This window comes from Phyllostomus hastatus, unplaced genomic scaffold (assembly GCF_019186645.2).
Source record: "Phyllostomus hastatus isolate PE091 unplaced genomic scaffold, TTU_PhHast_1.1 phas_contig_58, whole genome shotgun sequence".
NCBI lineage: Eukaryota > Metazoa > Chordata > Mammalia > Chiroptera > Phyllostomidae > Phyllostomus > Phyllostomus hastatus.
In genome coordinates this window covers 12,025,022-12,046,209 of record NW_025333916.1, presented here as the reverse complement: position 1 = coordinate 12,046,209, position 21,188 = coordinate 12,025,022, and the positions used below count along the sequence as shown (strand labels likewise).

The following is a 21,188-nucleotide window of genomic DNA, read 5'->3' as shown; positions in this document are numbered from 1 at the left end:
TCTCAATTCCAGCTCAACCTTTGAGTATATAGGGATCCGATGACTAGTTTATCTGGAAAACACAGCATAACAAAACAAACAAACAAAAAATACAAGTTCTAGTTGCTTTCAAGAAGTTAAGTGGACAGTTAAAAAGTAACAGATGAAAGATGTGAGTGTAGAGAGAGATCCTTTTGCACACCTTACACATAAACTGCTAGTGCTTCGACATTAGTCTGATGTAGATATCCTCACTGAATATCTAGCTAGTTGAAACTTGAGCTCTAAATGAAGGTAAATTAATTTTGCCTATTGTCCAGCTTTCTATGGATTTTGGCATATGTAAAACTGAATTCAAAACATGCACTCTTAACTGAATTATTAAATGTCCATCTTGATACTTTTTTAAAAGGTAAAATAATTTATGTAGATTTAATTGTAGGGGAAGTTCGTTTAAGACTGGACCTTCCTTATGATACATATTTTGCAAAGATATAAATTTTTCCTGCATATGGAAGCAGTCTGTAAAGTACAGGGTGGGGAAAAAGTAGGTTTACAGTTGTTTATATGGAAGATAATACAGTAATTAAATAATAATACAGGACTATACTCTGTGTTTTGAGTATTCATAACTGTAAACCTACTTTTTCCCCACCCTGTATATATTTCAACTATTCTGTCAGCAGGAAGAACTATGAAAAAAATTAAGTGATATAATATCCAGCCATCAATATCTGTATTTCAATTGCTGTAGCTATAGGAAGAACATGAAAAAAATCAAATGGTAGATTAAGAGACATGTTTTTGGGGGGATCCCTGAAGTTCCCATCCTTATAGTATACTAAAGGAATGTTTAAAATTCTAGGGTTTAAGTACTCAGGATGATAACATGGCCTACTGATAATAGAGAAACATATTTTTTTATATTTAAAAAAGCTCATGTCATGTTAAAATTTGTGTTAAAATATATAATGTCATTTATTTGTAGTTTTGCATAAAATGTTTCCCAAATATAAAGAATATTTTGTAGCACTTTTAATCAAAGTTATCAAATAAACCTTTGCTATTGTAGTAATTAATCCTACATGTAAGATTTGCTTCTAGTCTTCTTTAAAATTTGGTTCTGCTTTCACCTGCTATTTATGTTTTATAACCTAAGGCCAAATTATTATTATTATAAAAGCAGAATATATAAATGTTTTGGTGATAAAAATTCTTAAAGTTCACCTGAACTCACCACTTGCTAGTAAATTAATGCCATTTCTTCTCTGTCAAGTCTTCCTTTCAATCTAAGAAATACTGTTATTAAAGACTTTAAAGGTGGACTTTTTTGTTCTTTTCTCAGTAGTGATTTTTAAGTATGCTTATGGAAATTTGGAGTGTCTGACTAAGGTATTCTGAATGTAAATCTGTTTTGGGAACAATATTGTTTTCCTAAAATAATGTGTATATTATGATTATATGTTCTGTTAATGTATTACAGTTATCTGCTTTTAAAAAAGTTGCAAATATATAATCTTTGCTAACGATTTGCCTATTTTTTCAAGATTTGCATTTTTTATGAGGCAAATTATGTCAATATAAGTTATTTTTAACAGCATTGGGGACATCATAGATCACTATCGGAAGGAACAAATTGTTGAAGGTTATTATCTTAAGGAACCTGTACCAATGCAGGTCAGTGTTGTTTTTCTTATTGTAATAATTAGCATTTTATCTCAAAATGCAATTTGGTGGGATGTTTACATACACACTCATGCATTTAAATTGGATAAAGTTTAAAACTGTGGATTATTCAAATTCTTTCAGAAAGTACATTGTAAGAGAATCTTAGTTTTTATTTATGTTGGTTCTAGATAATTAGGAAGTCCTTGATGACTTTTTGAGAATAGAAGCAGTGGTGGGGGCAGAAGCCAGATTGCACTGGGTCAAGGAGTGAGTTTGTTGGAGGCTAAAGTGGAGACAGCAAGGAGAAATCACAGCCAGGCTTATCTAGGTGAGCTTGGTAAGTAAAGAAACTATATAAAAAAATGATAGCTGGAAGAAAATATAGGGCCAAGAGTTTATAAGATTATTTCTTTATTTATTTGTCTATAGTTTTATGGTAAGTGAGTTTTGAGCATGTCTTTATACTGTGAATAAAGCCAGCTCTAAACAGGAGAGAGGGAATGGTGGGTGAGGGATGTACCAGATCCTAGAGAAGGCAGAGTGACTACTTTAACACAATAGGAAAAACTGGCCTTGAACAAGAGGGTCTGTTGAATATTAGTTCCTGGATGCATAGGGGGATTAATTAGCTTCTGTTTCTTTCTCATTATACTTTCTGAAGTGTGGTGGGAAAGGTAGTAGACAAAAAAAGGACATAGGCATGCGCTGCTGAATGGTGGGGATGCGTTCTGAGAAATGCATTGTTATGCAGTATGGTCTTTTCGAGACTGTCATGTGTTGCGCGTGGGTCACCGGCCAGCAGTGACCACGGAATGCTGTGGATGGCTCGACGATAAACACGCGAGAAAAAACAACACATGCACAGAGACAAACTAGTTTCTGTGGGGAAGTAGGGACAGAATGGCCACCCCCCCTAGTGGGGAGCGCGCTGATTTACCGTCCATACCTGCTTTTATTAGGCTCATTTTGCATAATAATTCAGGTAAAGTACAGTACTCATTCGGGGAAGTAAGGAACCATAGAAAACAAAGAACTCTGCCAGTCTATTGAGTTGGGGTCAAAGAGCTGTAAGACTGAGGAACAAACTTCCTCCTAAGACCCTTCTCATTCAACTGAGAGCATTCTAAACAAAGGAGGTTTCACAGTAATTTACATATTCTTTCTTAGACCTGATCACCCCGGGAAATCCGCACTTCTCAGTACCGAGCTGTACCACCCTGTCATTGTTTTAGGCTTAGGTGGAGCAAGGGAACTAGGTAACCAAGAGATAAGGAGATTTTCTCCCAGACGCTGAGAACTCAGGCTATGTCAAAGCCGAGGAGCGAGGGTCCATCACCCCCCTTTTGCTGCAGCCCCCCAAGTCCTTCTTTTGGGGGGGGCCTCCCAAAGTGATCGTGCCTGGCTTAGGTCGTTCTCCCCGTGGGGAGTCTTACCCGTCTTTGGCTAACCGACCAAGCTTTTGGGGGTTCAGTCATGAATAAAGCAGCAGAAGCAGCATTCCTGCCAGGAAGATAAGCTTTTGTCTCCTTGCTGGCTTACGGTTCCAAGGGCGTTCCCTTAGCCTTAGCTAGGCGGGGGGTTTCAGCCTCTGATACCAGTCAGGGCGGTTCCCAACAGTCATGGAGTGTACTTACACAAACCTAGACAGCCTGCGCAGCGAGTTAGTCTGCAAACAATATGAGATCAAATTGTCACCAGAGAAATGATGCAATCAGGAGATGTGGTAAACATGAGATGTATGATGCTGCTGCTGGCATAACGCAGCATAATGTGTTAAAATAACCTTTTTTTAATAAGTAGAAAGTTACATTCTATGCTAAAAATAAAGTGTAGTAAGTACATAAATCAGTAACATAGTTGTTTATTATCACATGTGTACTGTACATAATTGTATGTGGTAATACTTTTATATGACTGACAATGCAGTAGGTTTGTTTACAGTACCATCATCACAGACGTGGTAGTGTACTGTACCACCACATTCTGACCACTGCAATGTTCATGGCATCACTAGGTGATAGGAATTTTTCAGCTCTGTTATAATCTTACGAGACTTCTGTCATCATTGACCAAACTGGTTATGTGAGTGGTGCTTGACTATAATAGCCCAGGGACATAAAGGAGGATTGTGAGAGGTTTTGCGTATCTAGCTAAACTTGTGATTTATATTGTCTCTAATTCCTTGATTTTTTCTCTTCCTAACAAGTTAGTTTCAGATGACTATACCTAATACTCATTGTAGTTGCTGAGGGGGGAATCATTATTCTGATGCTTAATATAAGTTCAACAATTATTGTTATCTTCTCATATTTTAATACAGGAATGGGCAAAAGTAGGCTTACAGTTGTATGGAAAATAATACAAATATTAATAAATAGTAATACATGGATAAACTGTTATGTGTACTCACAACTGTAAACCTACTTTTGCCCCACCCTATGTATCTTGCTTTATTTCCTCATGCTTTCCTGGCAGAATGTAAGGTCCACAAGAGCAGGGGTTTTGTGTTGTATTCCCAAGTGCCTAGAATAGTACCTGACATTAAATATGCAACCAGTCTTCGTTGAGAATGGTCATCTGCTCTTCAGCAGGAACTACCCACTTTGCTCTCTGTATTATCAGTAATCTCTCTTGATCTCATTGTGCTTGTTGCTATCTCCCTGTCATTCTCTTCCTCTCTGCTTATCTGAATGCTGCTGATTTAAGATCCATCAAGTTGCACTTCCTCTTTGACACCTTCTTAATAACTGATTGGCATTGATGGTCCACTTTTGTTGACAGTTCTGGCAGACGTTGGCTGTTCACTATTCCAATTCATAACAAATGTAAGACTGTTTTTTTTAAAACCTGTAGTGTTGTGTATGCTTCTTGGAAACCACTACTTAGGGTCTTTTTATTAGGGGCAGAGGTGCCTTCAAATGTCAGATCCTATGACTCATTCCCATTGCTATATCCTTAATTCTAATTCCCATTGACTGTTGAGTTAATAATGATTTTAATTTGTTTCATAAGTCCACAAAACATATTGGTCTACAAATTGTCATTTTTCCCATCATGAGTTTTTGCTTAGAATTTTCTAATTTAATTTTTACAATTAGAAAAATAATTATGTGGTCATAATAGCATGTGGCATCTAGAAAACTTTTTGTACTTAAGTTTTAAGGTTTTTCAAATATAATTTTTTAAAAGATTTTAATTTATTTTTAGAGAGATGGGAAGGGAGGGAGGAAGTAAGGGAGAGAAACATTGATATGTGAGAGATACATTGACTGCCTCTTGCACACCCTCAGCTAGGGACCTGGCCTGCAACCCAGGCATGTGCCTTGACTGGGAATCATACCCCTGACCCTTTGGTTCAAAGACCAGCGCTCAGTCTACTGAGCCACACCAGCCAGGGCCATAAGGTTGCTTTAATAATTACTCCAAATATACAGTGTGCCCCATACTTGCATGGGTTACTGTTTGAGACCTGAACAAACCTCAAATTGTTGTTTTTCATGTAAGTGCCTAGTAATGCACTGAATACTTCAGGAATAACTGATGCAGATTACAAAGCAATTTGATTACTACATAAAAACCATTATGTTCTTTGAAGGGTACTAGTTTGGGCCTGGAGTAAAAGTAGATTATAGTAGAAGTTTGGGGATCAAGACATATTCTTGTCTTTACCAGCCTGATTATAACTATTAGAAAAGTCCTTTTGTTAATGGAGAAACTGGTTAGCTAGAACATCAGCTCACTTCCCCTGAGATGACCCTGCAAACTCGGAGGAAGGAGCTGGGGTGCAAGCGCAAGAATCCTAGCCAGGTATGCCTACTCTGCGGAACTAAAACTTTGTGAAACAGACATTAGACAAAAGCAGCAGCCTTTTGAGACAATGCATCCCACAATAAAAAAAACAGGTTTTGATTATTCTATGTTTTAGGCACTATTTCTTAAAAGTATTAATTAATGTATTTTTTTTTAACATCTTGATGAGGTTGATACTGTAATTATGCATTTTTTACAGATAGGGAGATAGACCCAAGAGGATAATTAAATTACTTAAAGCAGTGAGTTTTACCAGACAGGGGGCCTGGCCCTGAGTGGATCTGCTTAGGGCCAACTGGTAATGCATGGGTTCTTGATTTTATATAGGAAAGATTTCACAACACAAGTCCAGGTGACTGTGGGGGCACGTTTATTAAAGCTGGGACAGTAAAACAAGAAAGGGCTTAGTAGAGAAGAAGCAACAGGAGAGCCTAGGGTGGACTGCCTTAGCTCACTGGGAATTCAGAGAAAAGTAGAACTTGGAGACCAGTTCAGGGCATTAGCCTCGAACAAGCTGCCAGTTGCCCATTGCTGTAGAGTTTAGGAGAAGCACACCTGTGGGGAAAGAAGTCGGAGAAGCAAAAAGGGAAGGGAGTGTGAGTGTGGCTGCCCAGAGGGAGAGCACACATACTGGGTCCTTTGTCTTGAGGCTTTTATCTCTCTCTTGTAACAGGGCAGCCTGGGGTCCGGCTGCTTGCTGCTGTGTACAGACATAACAGGAAGATTTATGGGAAAGGAAAGAGGTTTTTATTAACAGAGTAACGGGCATTCCTACTCTAAGCCAACCTCTCCTGCAGAGCATGGAAATTCCTATGTTCCCAAAAAGACTGGAATTCAAGTCCATACCCAGAAGTTCCCTTAGTTGCTTATCTGTCTTTTTGGAACTCAAGAGAGCCACATAAATGGGTTCCCATCCTCAGGTTCTCTCTTTCCATTGTGCACTTGTGGATTTAACATTGCCATCACTTCGCACAATTCTTTCTCTCTCTCCTGGGGTCTGGTGTGTGCAGCCAGATCACTCTTGACGGTCGTGCAGGGGAAGCCCCATCCTTGGGGCCCCAGCACCTGAGGCTGCCTGCATTCCTTGGGCTAAGGAACTTCCCCAGCTCATGCCTCTCTCAGGGTGAGAGAGTGAAAGCAGTCTAGGACCTGTGCCATGTGCTGCACGGGGTTGCAGTGTCCCAGGGCTGGTGCCAGGTAAGGCACACATCCTAGTGTGGGACTCTGCCTCTTCAAACTGTCCTCCAGCTGAGTGAGGCCTAAGCCCCGAGTGGGCTCAGCATCTGCTGGTCCTGCAAAAATTTCCTAACCGGGGTGCAAATCAAGGAAGAGAGAGAGAGGCTTTTGTGTGCATTCTGTTTTAAAGTCCCCTCCCAAAATTCTGTGCGCTTTGGGAGTGTCCAGCTTTTCAACCAGTGTGTTCCAGTGTTGGCCATGCTTGTCACAGTTGTCTTCGCCCCTCTTCTAGCCACCATTTTGCGGAAGGGGGTAGAAGTTTCCCAGCCACACACAGGCACACAAAAGTCTTAGCCTGGGGCAGGACATCTGGCCCCTGCTGCTTGCTGACCCCCTCCATACACATGTGTTTTGACCTTTTTGGCTCCATGCAGCCTCAGTACAGGCTCCCTTTCGCTGGGTCACAAGCTGCCCTGCTGCCAAGGTCCTGCATGCTGTTTACTGTTGCCTGGTGCAGCCTCTGCTTACTGTAGCTGTTTTAATCTGTTGCCTTGGCATTTCTCCCTGCTCCCCAGTGATTTGGCCCAACCCGCCCTGTTACAGTCTTGCAGACAGGAATCTTGGGGGAGGTCTCAAGGGAGGGTTTCAGTAAAATATTTCTCAGTTCTCCAGGTATGCCCTTTCAGGACTGTGGTCCCCAATAATTGGTCAGTGACAGGGCAGAGGGTCTTTAGCCATTGTAGTTGGACTTGGCATCTCCCATCTGATTTTGCAGCTTTTCTGGGCCTGGAGCTGAAATACAACTGAGACCTAGGTGTCATCTCTGGGGAGGTGACCTTTTGTGTCTGGCTATAAATTGCCCAGCCAGTTTATTCAACTCTCTGTCTCAGTTTCCCTACTCCACTTACCAGGAAATTTTCCTAGCTTTTACTATTCTGTCTCAAAGTCATTCTTGATTCTTCTCTTGTTCTCCCATGCTCTGTATCCAAATTCTCGGGAACATCATACTGGCTCTGTCTTCATAGTATATATAGAATATGACCATGACCAGAATTTGATTTTCTTTCTCTGTTTCTACCTTTGCTGCCTTAACACTGCACAACAGTCAGAGAAGTACATTTAAAATGTGTCGTATCATGTCAGCCCTCTCTTTAATACTGTAGGTGTTCTACATTTACAGGAAAAGCCAAAGTTCTCATGGCTTATGAGACCCTAGCGTGGCATCCCATAATAATAGAATTTACTTGTTTATTATCTCTTTCCCTCATTAGAATATAAGTTTCTTGTGGAGAAGGATCTTTGATTTGTTCACTAATGTATCTTAACTAGAATAGTGCCTGGCACTCAAACATTTATTGAATTAATTTATTAAATGAAGTTTTCCTAGCCATTAAGTAACAAAAGCATTTGCAGTAGAGGTATGGCTTCAAGTCTATGCACCTAACTTCAGTGCAAAAGCTTCCTTCAGTGGTTATCAGACTGCAGCCAATCAGATTATTTTCTTCCCTTGGAGAGGTGTATATAAGACTTCCTCCTCTAGAATGTGTAGAGTGGGCCAAGAAGCCTTCCCAACTACCATCTAATGATTTACTAAAACTCAGAAAGTGAAGCTCTGTTCCTGCCCACAAGGTCTTCTAATATATTAGAATCCTTTAGGATTTGTACATCTGTGTATCAGCCCCACCCTTAGTATAATTTATTAAAGACCTATATATTTTCTTGAAATCAGGTATTTAAAACCACATGTTAATGTAGTAATATGTCTTAAATAACAAACTACAAATATGCCCTATTCTGCAGCTATGACTAAACATTATCACTACTGAAATAAACAGTAGTTACAAATCTATATAAATAGGAAAGTAGTCATTACTATTTATCATCTGGGCCCAGTGTATCCTTTTAAATTTTTTATGTTCTGAGTTATCTTACCAATAATATGTAGAAGTAGGGGTAAAGGATAGTCCCAAAGCAACCTTATTAGACAATTTAATACTACTTTAAATGTAGCAAACTCAAATTTTTGTTACACCCATCCTGGTCTGTGTACTGGAAATAGGCAGTGCCTTCTAAATGCAAATAACTGTTCATCCACTGTTATGCGTGGGCCTGGAACATACCCATTTGTAAATCCCAATTCCAGATTCCAGATACATTTCTATTAAGTTCTTGCTTATAATTACTCTGGTTCTTCTTGTACTTTCACTGTCAAAATGGACTAGTGAGTCCAGATTTTCAGTATCTCTCTCCTGGGTTCTAGTTTATGATTCTTTCTTGTTGTTCCTACACTTGCATCATCAATAGCAATACTTTTGAAAAATGTGATGGCTCATATCTTCATTGGAGAGTACAGTCTTTCTTCATAAGTTCAAAATATCTTTATGTTCAGGTTTATAAATAAACATCAGAATGATCAATATGGTGAATTTTAAAAATTTCTACATTGTGTCTCCTTCTAATAGCCTTTAGATACAAATTACCTTTCGTCCACTTAAAATCATGTGAAGTAAATCTCGGTACATGAGCATAAAAATTTAAAGAATTCACTCTTGAGTGACTAACCAATGGAAACACCATATTCCCACTGCCCTGAAATACATTGTTCACTCAGTAATTTTCAAGTTTTGAGAATATTTATCAAAGATATTCTGAAGAATCATAGTCTGAGACTTTAGTTATCAAAATAAATTTTATCGTGACACTAGATGCCAGAGTGCTGCCATCTGTTTTTTTTCATTCATCTTCTGATCCTTTTAATAATTGTCCAACGTACTCTTTTGTCAATATTTTCTCTTTGCTGTTGTGAAAAATTGAGTTCTTCATTTTAGGCTTCAATGAAGATTAATAAGAAAACAGGACTAGGTTTTCTCCTTCTTTAAAAGATAATGGAATCCTTGACAACATAGTAAAAGAAAAAAAGGACAGCAAAACTGTAATGCAATAGAGTTGATTTATTTCACTATCACACCATCCTCTAGTCCCAGGACTGGCAAACTTGTTCTGCAAGGGGCCAGATAATAAATACTTTAGGTTGTATGAGCCATTCAATCCCTGTCTTGACTTCTAAACCTGGTCTTTGTAGTGTGAAAATGGCCACAGGGCTCTGTAAAGGAATGAGTGTAGCTATATGTTCCAGTAAAATTCTGTGTCCCAAAATGATCCATGGGATAAACTTAGCATATGTACCATGGTTTTCCAACTTCTGCTCTTGAGCACACTTGGGGGTCATTTTTGAGTAATCATGAAATGGTTCCTAGAATGATGAAACAGCAGACTGTTTCAAGATATAGGAAAAATAAGATTCATGAGAATCTCATGTCCTAGATTTTTTTTTAAGATTATTTATTTATTTTTAGAGAGGGAAGGGAGGGAGGGGGAGAGAGAGAGACATCAATGTGTGGTTGCTGGGGGCCATGGCCTGCAACCCAGACATGTGCCCTGACTGGGAATCGAAACTGAGACACTTTGATTCACAGCCCGCACTCAATCCACTGAGCTGCGCCAGCCAGGACTCATGTCCTAGATTTATAAAAGAATCAAATGGACTCCTTTTATATTCCCTGAAATTTCTAGGGAAAAAGTCATAAAAACGTTAATCCATGCAAATATAAGAACTGCTAAAAACAAAAACAAAAAAAAACCCCTAAACGAAACAACTAAAATTGAGTCTGGTGTACCCTGATGGTAGTATTGAAGACTGAATTATTTTGGAAAGATGATTAGAAAGGCATTCTTCTCTTTACATTTTCCTGATGTCATAATTTGTTTTGTTATTTGGGAGTAGGGGGTAGGCAGGTTAGACATTAAGACATGTATTCCTGAAAGTCACAGTGTTATATAAAGTCATGCAATAAAAACCACAGGGTGGTGAGAAAAGTGTGGTTAGGGGTACAACACGAGAAACTTCATCAATGACACTTAAAGATAACCTAATAAAAATGTAGCGTAGTTTTTATACATGTTAAATGGTTAAGGATGAAACAATACAATAAATATGGCACTTTACCTTATAAAAGATCAGGTGTGGAAGTCACCATTGGAAGAGTTTTTCAAAGTGGCAGGAAGAGGATTATCTACAATCAGTTAGCATTATAATACTAGATGTGAATGGATGGGTATGGCATATAAGACTTTGAGAATAGAGCGGGATCTGAGGTGTGCTTTGTGTATTCCCATGTCTCTAAGTTCAGCTGGGTGCAGTTTTCTGCATTCACCAGATGCTTTTATCAGCTGTATTTGTACAGAAGCAAACAGGACTTTGCTTTATGCTTAAATTGGTTCCTAATTTATTAGTATGTTGGGACAAATTTTTATGTTTTCAAAACATCATTTGCTGTAAAACACAATAAAAGGAAACTACAGTAATCTCCCCACTTATCTTGAAGGAAATACATTCCAAGTCCCCTGGTGAATACCTGAAACTGCAGATAGTACCAAACCCTATATATAGTATTTTTTCCTACACATACTTATCATAAAGTTTAATTTATAGATTAGGCACAGTATGAGATTCACAATAATAATCATAAAGTAGAACAATTATAACAATATACTGTAATAAAAGTTATGTGAATTTGGTCTCTCAAAATATTGTATATTACCCTTGTAATGGTGTGAGATGATAACAGTTTCTGTGTGATGAGATGAAGTGAGATGAGTGACGTAGACATTATAACATATTGTTAGGCTACTGTAAAGGTTACTTGAACACAAGTACTGTGATACCTCAACAGTTAATCTAACTGAGATGGCTAATGGACAGATAGCAGATACAGTGTGGATCACTGGAAAAAGGGATGAGTCATTATCCCAGACAGGATTTCATCATGATACTCAGAATGGCATGCCATGTATGACTTATGAATTGTTTTATTTCTGAAATTTTCTGTTAAATATTTCTGGCCAGTGATTGACCACTGGTAACTGAAACCACAGAAGGCAAAACCAGAGATAAAAGGGGACTACTGTATTTTTCAAAATAGCTTATTAGTTATCATTGTTCTTGAGAAATGGTAAGGAAACCATTTTGAGAATTTCTTTAAAAAGCAAATGATCTCTTTATATATGTGTTACATTGCTTTAGATTTTAGTACTTAAAACATTTCCTTAATGTCTAGACAAACACATAATCTGGTTTTTAATTTGTAGTTGAATAGATTTTACTTAATTTCCATCAATAATTCAAGAAACAATTTTAATGCTTTTAAAAACTCAGGAACAAGAACAAGTACTCAATGATACAGTGGATGGCAAGGAAATATATAATACAATTCGTCGAAAACCAAAAGATGCCTTTTATAAAAATATTGTTAAAAAAGGTTACCTTCTAAAAAAGGGTAAGTATAAACTTTTAAGACTATAAAGATTCAAATTTAGTGTTTTATCATTTACAATAGAAGCACTGTAAATATTGAGAATTAAACTTATCATTGAGATATCTATTTAATAAGCTTGACCTGAATTATTAGTCATTGGCCCTTATTTAGAGCTTTTATCTAAAGAGCCTTCAAAATCTTGTCTAGGTATATTAAGTCCACATTTCCAATCACAGTTTTAGGAAAAATGCTTATATATTTCCAACTATGTCTTTAAATCCTAAGGTCAGTTCCAGTACTAGATATTTGATTCTTTGCCTCCTCCCTCCCTCATACCCCAATACCCACCCCAATTCTTTTTCAAAAAGAGAAACTTCCTATGGCATCTGGCACATTTATGGTGTTGATGTTTTTATTTTATAGGGTTGCCTCAGTTTGACATTAAGAAATGTTAGGGGGTTGTAAGGGTATATGCATAGTGGATTTTATTTTTTTTATGACTGAAAAAGAATTACTACTAAATAAGAATCTTAAAGAGTTTATCATCATAAAATTTTTAAAGGTATAGTTTAGGTACTTTTGTCATTCACTCTGATTCATTAAAAAACAAGTGATATAAAAGTCATTTTTTTACAGATAAATTACAAACATTTTTTCATTTTATAAGGACTAGTATATTATTTAAGCTTTGGAATACAAATTGAAATATATTTAATTTTTAATAGTTTATTTTTCATTGTATTTGTCAATTACCATTTATCCCCCTCTTGCACCCACCCTCTTCTGCCTCCATCCACCCACCATCCCCTGCAATCACCACACTGAGATATATTTTTATATTTTCAACAATTATAATTTTTATGATTTTAATATGTATGACTTCACAGTTCATCATTTGGCTAAGGCAAAATTTTTGCTTTTTTAACAGGCAAAGGAAAACGGTGGAAAAATTTATATTTTATCCTAGAGGGCAGTGATGCCCAACTTATTTATTTTGAGAGTGAAAAACGAGCTACAAAACCAAAAGGATTAATAGATCTGAGTGTGTGTTCTGTCTATGTTGTCCATGATAGTCTCTTTGGCAGGTAAGAAAATATTTATTTTGTAATTGTTTTATTAATAAAATAGTGGATATGTTCAGATAATTTCACATCATAGCAAACCAATTTTGAGAGCCCTAAAATGATCTAAAATTACATTTATTTTTCAGGGTAATTTTTGTCCTTCTTACTTATCCTTACTACTTTAGATCAACCTGTGCATAAAATACTATTCCACTGTATTGCAGAGAAATCTTTGGAATGGCATTTCCTATAGTAAGACTTGATCTGTATATAGTATGTTTCCTCCCTGTGCCTGCCACCAATCTTTTAAGTGACTTACTTGGAGTCTTATCATTTCCTCCCCTATTTTATCACATTCTCTGTTAACTTAGTGCATCTTATAGTACAAGGTATAGTTAGTTGTACTGTTCCCTTGATAGGCATGTTCCTAAGCAGCATTGCTGAAATAATTATAAAAACAGAGCTTCCGGCCAAGATGGAGACATAGGTAGATATGCTTTGCTTCCTCGCACAACCAAAAGAACAACAAACAATTTAAAAACTAAAAACAACCACAACTACCAGAAAATTGAACTCTGTGGAAGTCCTACAACCAAGGAGTTAAAAAGAAACATTCATGCAGACTGATACAAGGGGCAGAGACAGGCAGCTAGGGCGGAGAGAGCACATGGCAAAGTGGCAGACCAGGCAGGCAAGGCTGTGGCTGGCAGACCAGCAGTCCCACAAGCACATGTGGATAAGCCTGGAGGAACGACTGGGGAGCAAGAAAGACTCTGCAACCCAGGGTTCCAGCACAGGAAACTAAAGCCTCAAAACCTGACTGTAAAAACCTGTAGGGGTTACAGGGGCAGGAGAAACTCACAGTCTCACAGGAGAGTTCATTGGAGAGACCCACAGGGTCCTAGAATGTACACAAACCCACCTACCCTGGAATCAGCCCCTGAAAGGGCACAATCGACTTGTGCGTACTGGGGGGAAGTGACTGAAAGCCAGATGAGAGCTAAGCAAGCTAATTGTTCCCTCTCGCACCTCCCCCACATATAGCGCCATAATGCAGAAAAGGAGTTGCCCCTTCCCAGTGAATACCTAAGGCTCCACCCCTTACAGCATAACAGGTGCCCAGACAAAAAAAATATGACTCAAATGAAAGAACAAATCAAAACACGGGTAATCAGGATGCTCATAGAAGTGAGTACGGACACAAAATAGAGGAAGAAGTGAAGGTTATGCAAAGTGAAATAAACAAAAATAAAGAGGAAACCAACAGTGAAGGAAAGGCAGCCAGGACTCAAATCAACAATTTGGAGCAGAGGGAAGAAATAAACGTTCAACCAGAACAGAATGAAGAAACAACAAATCAAAAGAATGAGAGGCTTATGAACCTCTGGACAAGTTTAAATGTTCCAACATCAAAATCATAGGTATGCCAGAAGGAAAAGAGGAAGAGCAAGAAATTGAAACGTATGTGAGCCCTGGCTGGTATAGTTCAGTGCTTTGAGCATGGGCTGGGAACCAAAGCATCACAGGTTCGATTCCCAGTCAGGGCACATGCCTGGGTTGCAGGCCATGGCCCCCAGCAACCACACATTGATGTTTCTCTCTCTTTCTCCCTCCCTTCCCTCTTTAAAAATAAATAAATAAAATCTTTTAAAAAATCTTAAAGAAAAAGAAAAAGAAATTGAAACTTATTTTTTGAACAAATAATGAAGGAGAACTCCCCCAATCTGCCAAAGGAAATAGACTTCCAGGAAGTACAAGGAAGCTCAGAGATTCCCAAAGAAATTGAACCCAAGGAGGAACACACCAAGGCACATCATACTTGAATTATCCAAGATTAAAAAATAAAGAGAAAATCAAAATCAGCAAGAGAAAAGTGATGCGTGGGTCACCGGCCAGCAGTGATCACAGAACGCTGCAGATGGCTCGTTGAAATGAGAGAAAAACATGCACAGAGACAACCAGGTCCTGTGGCGGAATAGGAACAACAGGGCCACTCCACATTTGGGGAGCGCCTTGGCCACCCTCCCTGGTGGGCAGAGTGCGCCATTCCCTCTCCGGAGAGGCTTTTTATTGGTTTCCTTTGAATAAGAATTCAGGTAAAGCACATTACTCATTACGAGGAAGTAAGGATCAAACAATAGATAACAAGGAACTCTGAGGGTCTATTTTGAGTCAGGGTAAAAGAGCTGTAAGACTTTTAAGGAACAAACTAACTTCCTCCTTGTACCCTTCTCATTCAACTGAGAGCATTCTAAACAAAGGAGGTTTCACAGGATCTTACATATTCTTTCTTGGGCCTGATCACCCAGGGAATCCACCCTTTTCAGCACAGAGCTGCACCACCGTCATTGTTTCAGGCTTAGGTGGAGCAAGGGAACTAAGGCAACCAAGAGATAAGGAGATTTTCTCCCAGACGCTGAGAACTCAGGCTATGTCAAAGCCGAGGAGCGAGGGTCCATCACCCCCTTTTGCTGTAGCCCCCAAAGTCCTTTCTTGGGGGCCTCCCACGTGATCATACCTGTCTTAGGTCATTCCTCCCTTGGGGAATCTTACCCATCTTTGGCTAACCGACCAAGCTTTGGGGTTCAGTTATGAATGAAGCAGCAGAAGCAGTGCTCCTGCCAGGGAGATAAGCTTTTGTCTCCTTGCTGGCTTACAGTTCCAAGGGCGTTCCCTTAGCCTTAGCCTAGGCGGGGTTACAGCTTCTGATACTGTTACAGAACACAACAAGGGGGGCCTGGGACAATATACTATTATCGAAAGAAGGCCCCGGGTCCGTTATGTCCGCCGCCAGAGGAAAGACGTCTCTCAATGCCAGAGATTTGTGAAAAGGAAAGGAAATGTTTATTTAATGCTATACAGACTTCAAGTAGTGACCTAATGTCTTCATCAAAAATCCCAAAGTCCGCCCTGGCTGGCATAGCTCAGTGGATTGAGCACGGGCTGGGAACCAAAGTGTCCCAGGTTTGATTCCCAGCCAGGGTACATTCCTGGGTTGCAGGCCATAACCCCCAGCAACCGCACATTGATGTTTCTCTCTCTCTCTCTCTCTCCCTCCCCCCCCTTCTCTCCCTAAAAATAAATAAATAAAAATCTTTATAAAAAAAAAATCCCAAAGTCCCCCAAAACACCCACAAACACACACAGTCCTTCCTTCCTTCCCCCTTTGCCCAGTCCAGAGTACCATATCTCAGGAAAGGAAAACGAAGTCCATGGCTCAGACAGTCCTCTGGTTCTTAGTTAGTCCTCCATCTCGACTGGGAGACCTCCCTGGGTTCCCGGCACCCTCGGCTGAGTCGCCGGGATCTCTGCTAAAACCAGGTGGTGGTTCCCCCTTCTAAAGCTGTGGGGGTCCCCACTCTGTCCAGGCTGCGTGGTTCTCCCTCTCTCAGGGCTGCGGGAAGGGAGAGTCCCCACTCTGTCCAGGCCGTGTGGTTCTCCCTCTCAGGGATGCGGGGGTCTTCACTCTACTAAAGCTGTGTAGCTCTCGCCAATGGCCGTGATCCTCTCTGCACCTCCACAGCCATATGGTTCTCTCCTCTCAATGGCTGCGCATAGCTCTCCTTAAAAGCTGCATGGTTCTCTCCCTCAATGGCTGAGGTCCTCCCTATTCTGCTAAAGCCGCATGGTTCTCTCCTCCTCAGGGCTGCGCATGGCTCTCCTTCTCAAGGCAGCATGGTTCTCTTTCCTAAAGCACCACAGTTCTCTCTCCTAATGGCCGCCAAGTCTGGGTTTTAAATCCCCGCGGCCAATCTTCCTCTGCAGCCTCATTTCCGACTCCTCGTACACTCGGCTTCACATGCCAGAACTCGTATCTTTCCAGCTTTACTGGGCTGCCATCATGAGTCTGGGCAGGTGTGGCCCATGTCCTGGAACCAATCTTCTCCAAGCTCCCACGCAGGCGCTGTAGCTTGGGGGATCTGCCCCCAGTCACGTCTTGGTGGGGAAGTTACTTCCATTCCCCTGGCTGAGAGATGATCACAGCTATTTAACATATCTAAGCGACCAGCCAAAGGCTATAGATATGTTAAATGACCACACCAGAGGGTAGCTGCAAGGCTGTTGCTATGCAAAACAGCTCTCAGTGGCCCTGCTCCATTTGTCCCTTCCCCTAACCCACACCCTGGGTGGGGGGATGGAGACATCTTAAAATCTCCTGGACACCTTAAGTTCTGGACCCCATTTCAAATGTCCATTTGGGGTCCCCCCTCTTGGCTGCACCCTGTAACAATACCAGGCAGGGCGGTTCCCAACAGAAAAGGAGACAGTTACCTACAAAGGAGTTCCCATAATCCTATCAGCAGATTTCTCAAAAGAAACCTTGCAGATAAGAATAGGCTGGAAAGAAGTACTCAAGGTTATGAAAGGCAAGGACCTGTATCCAAGATTGCTCTATCTAGCAAAGCTATCATTTAGAATGGAAGGGCAGATAAAGCGCTTCCCAGATAAGGTCAGGTTAGAGGAGTTCATCATCACCAAGCCCTTTTTATATGAAATGTTAAAGGAACTTAATCTAAGAAAAAGAAGAATATCAAAACTGAACAGTAAAATAACAACGAACTCACAACTATCAATTTAATCTAAAAAACAAAAACGAACTAAGCAAACAACTAGAACAGAAATGGAGATCACATGGAGGGTTATCAGCGGGGAGGGGAAGGCAGAGAATGGGGGGGAAGGTACAGGTAATAAGAATTGTAATTGGTAGGTAGCAAATAGACAGGGGGAGGTTAAGAATAATATAGGAAATGGAGAAGCCAAAGAACTTATATGTACACCCCACAGACATGAACTAAGTTGAGGGGGAATGCTGGAGGAGGGAGTGCAGGGTGAAGGGGAATAAAGGAGAGAAAAAAATGGGACAACTGTAATAGCATAATCAACAAAATATGCTTAAAAAATTATAAAAACAATTGTTTCAGTAGAAAAATATAGTATTTCAGATTTTCTATTGAAACATTTTTTTTACTTTAATTTCTAAAGTTTTTTAAAACTATGAAATGTGTGCACTGAAGGTAAATCTGAACATCTCATGGCAAATCCAGCTCTTGATTACGTCTAGTTTTTTGCTTTTGTACAATTGCCTTTATTTTTTACCTTCCACCATCAGTATTATCAATAATCCATTCCAGAATCTTTCTAGGTATATTTGCCATTTTTATTACCTATTGTTAATGATTACTAAATCACAATGCAGTTACAACAAAAGTTTAACAACTTGTTTTTCCAATATAGGATGGCATTTCTCCTAGGCAAATCTACTTTTATCCTAATTAAGTTGATAAAACTACATGAGAAATACTTGTAGAATTACAGCCTTTCATTTACTTTTTCCAGATTGTGTTTTGGAGATCATGTTCATTTTAATTGTGATATTAATAGATAAGTCAATGTTTAAAAATTGTTAAAATAGGTTTCTGCAGTGCTAGTTTCTCTATAGCAGGTTTTATTGGAGTCTTAGCTTGTGTTTATATTATGAATCACTAGAAGTGTAATATAACATGATGTATTTCATGAACTCATTTGACTTTGATATCCTCTTTTTTTCTGAACACTTCCTAATATCTCATAAAATAGTTCCAAAAAAAAATAAAAACAAGGAAAAAGTTTTTGTAAGACCTGTCTCCTTTTCAGCTTTCTGTTTTGCCTTCCTTTGTGTATGCTGGATTCTTTCTCACAGGCCACCTTCCTTCATGGAACCAAGGTTAGCAAGTAATACCAGAGAAAGAGGTGAACACTTTCTCCAGATCTGTTGAAAATCCTGAGAACTCACTATTGAGCCACCCCTGATAGTTTCTAGTCTTGGGTTACCTGAGAGCAAAATAGGATTACCTTCGTAAAGTGAGACCATTCAATACTCAGTCCTGCTACTGGAGATCATTCCCCTACCCCCGCAAGTAGTGAGGATATGGTTTACCTTGTGGGGTGTGAAGTGGATGTTGGGGAGACAATCATAATGTTGACTCTATAGTTTATTTGTGCTATCAACAACTTCAATAAGGAAGAGAATTTCAGAACTAGCTTATTGAGATGAATAATATGACGGTAGTTAAAGCAGAGGCTTGGAGGATGAGTATGAAATCATTTACATAAGGCAGAGCTTCCCAACCAGTATGGCATGAGTAAGTTATAGGTGTTTTAAAATATTGGTGGTTGTGAAAGTTATTGTAATAAAAATATTAAAATATTATGACACTTGATATTATATGACTTTCTCTATAAACTGTTCTAATTCACTGTTTTACTGTGGCAAAAGAATTGGTACATAATACTTGTAGATAGAAAGCTCACTGTAGTGGCCATACTTCAGTACTTCCCTTTGATTTGTTTTATCACCCGGATACCCTGAATATTACTGTATTCACTGTTTTTAATTCATCATTGATGAAGTTAACTTTTTGTATTTGTGTGTAAAATTTAGTTTCGTTTTTTATATTTTTTCTATTAACACAAGTTAAAATTGTTTTTAATTACTGTAAAATACTTAATGGATTTCTTGCAGGGGGGAATAATTAATTTATATATTTTTTCATTTTTATATTATGGTCAGCTTTAATGTACAGATAATAGTTTCCCACCATAAAGGCAATTTGGTGATTAAAACTGGTAAGTCATTAAATTAAAAAAATAGAAACAGTTTTCATTTAAAACATTCAACCCATTAATCAGGCTTCTTAGTAAGAAATGTGTTGAATTTAGATAACTAAATCCAGTAAATCTTCTCTTCTTTAGACTAAATATTGCATAAAAGTTACTGAACACATCTGTGGTGCTGGCGCCATACCACTAAAGAACTGTGAGCTCCAAATAAAGTTTCTCCTCTTTTCCCCTCCTCCTCCCCAAACCCCTCCTCATAGATCTCTTCCTGCAATATCAGGTTATACTTGGGAAGCTCATTAGGAGATCATGAAATTGAAGCTAGAGCCAAAAACGCTTCATAGCATTGGAGAGTTGCTTGTTTTATCAGTCTGCATGGAAAACTGCAATCTCTATGTTTGAGGCCAAAAAGCAAAAGAAATATAAGATATGACACTTTGAAACAGTACAGATAAATCTCCAAATCTTGAACAGTGTGGTTTTCAAACAGGCTATTTATGGAAAATATGTCTGGGTTGTCTAACCAAACTTTGGGTCTTGATTCTCTGTCCAACACTTCTTTCGTGCTGATACCTGTGGAATCACTCATGGGTCTCTCAGGTGACAAAAGAGATGCAGTTTTTGAACAAATCATTTCTTGAACACTTTGCCGGAACGAATTCAGTTTGAGAACTGAGTTTCCACTATATTAGATTATGTTCAGATAGGATTATCAGTAAGTGACTTGATGAATCAAAAGATACAGAGATTACATTTTTAGTGCAGACTATAATCAAGCTACAGATGATAGAGAAATACTTGGCAGTAAATTATCGGTCATTCAGAGAAACCAGAAAGATATTATGGAAATAGTATTTAAGTTTATGATTGATGACGAGACTTCATGATAGGAACATTTAAAGGTTTTGCATGAAAAATTCATTCTGGAAAACAAGCAATACAGACATGTTATATGCAGTAGTTCCACATGAAATAAAATTTTTACATGGAGACTAACAAAATCTGAGCTGCTTAAGCTGCATGTCTTCAGTTTTATAGGAGGAAGTAGGATCAGAATAATGCCGTCCTATTTGATACCAAAATATGTAAGCTGTCCAAAGTTTATGATCTAGAAGAAAAAATAAACTTTTTGATGAATGATTCTTACTTTGCACATTTATTGAAGAATGGGTAAACTTCCTCAAAGTTATGATTACAGCACAAAAAGATACTAATGTGTTCTGACAGTTTTTGGATTCAAAGCAGAAATTCAACTTTGAAAAAGTGAGGTTGAACATGATTAACTGGTAATACTTATAATTTGAATAATATGAATCTTAAAGAATTATTAAGAGCAATAAAGCAACAACTATAAGTTTGATGAAAAGGTTGACAATGATTTTGACATACTTTGTATGAACTAGTGCACTTGGATTGAAAACCTATTTTTACTATCAAAAGAAAGGTAATGTTATACTAGCCAACTTAAAAAAAAGAACACCTAGAGTTAAAGGAAGAACAGATCTTTTCAGTGCAATTTAAAAAGACTGAATTATTTCTATTCTGGTTAATAATATCAAGAAAGGAGTTTTTGTTAGAT

The 21,188-nt window shown here is 38.6% G+C and overlaps 1 protein-coding gene across 1 annotated transcript in view; it reads left to right on the top strand.

The window, feature by feature from the left end:
- Positions 1-21,188, top strand: part of RASA1 (RAS p21 protein activator 1) — a 117,338-nt gene that overhangs the window by 67,869 nt on the left and 28,281 nt on the right. Inside the window, exons 9-11 of the mRNA XM_045848291.1 lie at positions 1,578-1,656; positions 11,849-11,969; positions 12,877-13,033. Coding sequence (XP_045704247.1) covers positions 1,578-1,656; positions 11,849-11,969; positions 12,877-13,033 — 357 coding nt within the window. The remainder of the gene's footprint in view (positions 1-1,577; positions 1,657-11,848; positions 11,970-12,876; positions 13,034-21,188) is intronic.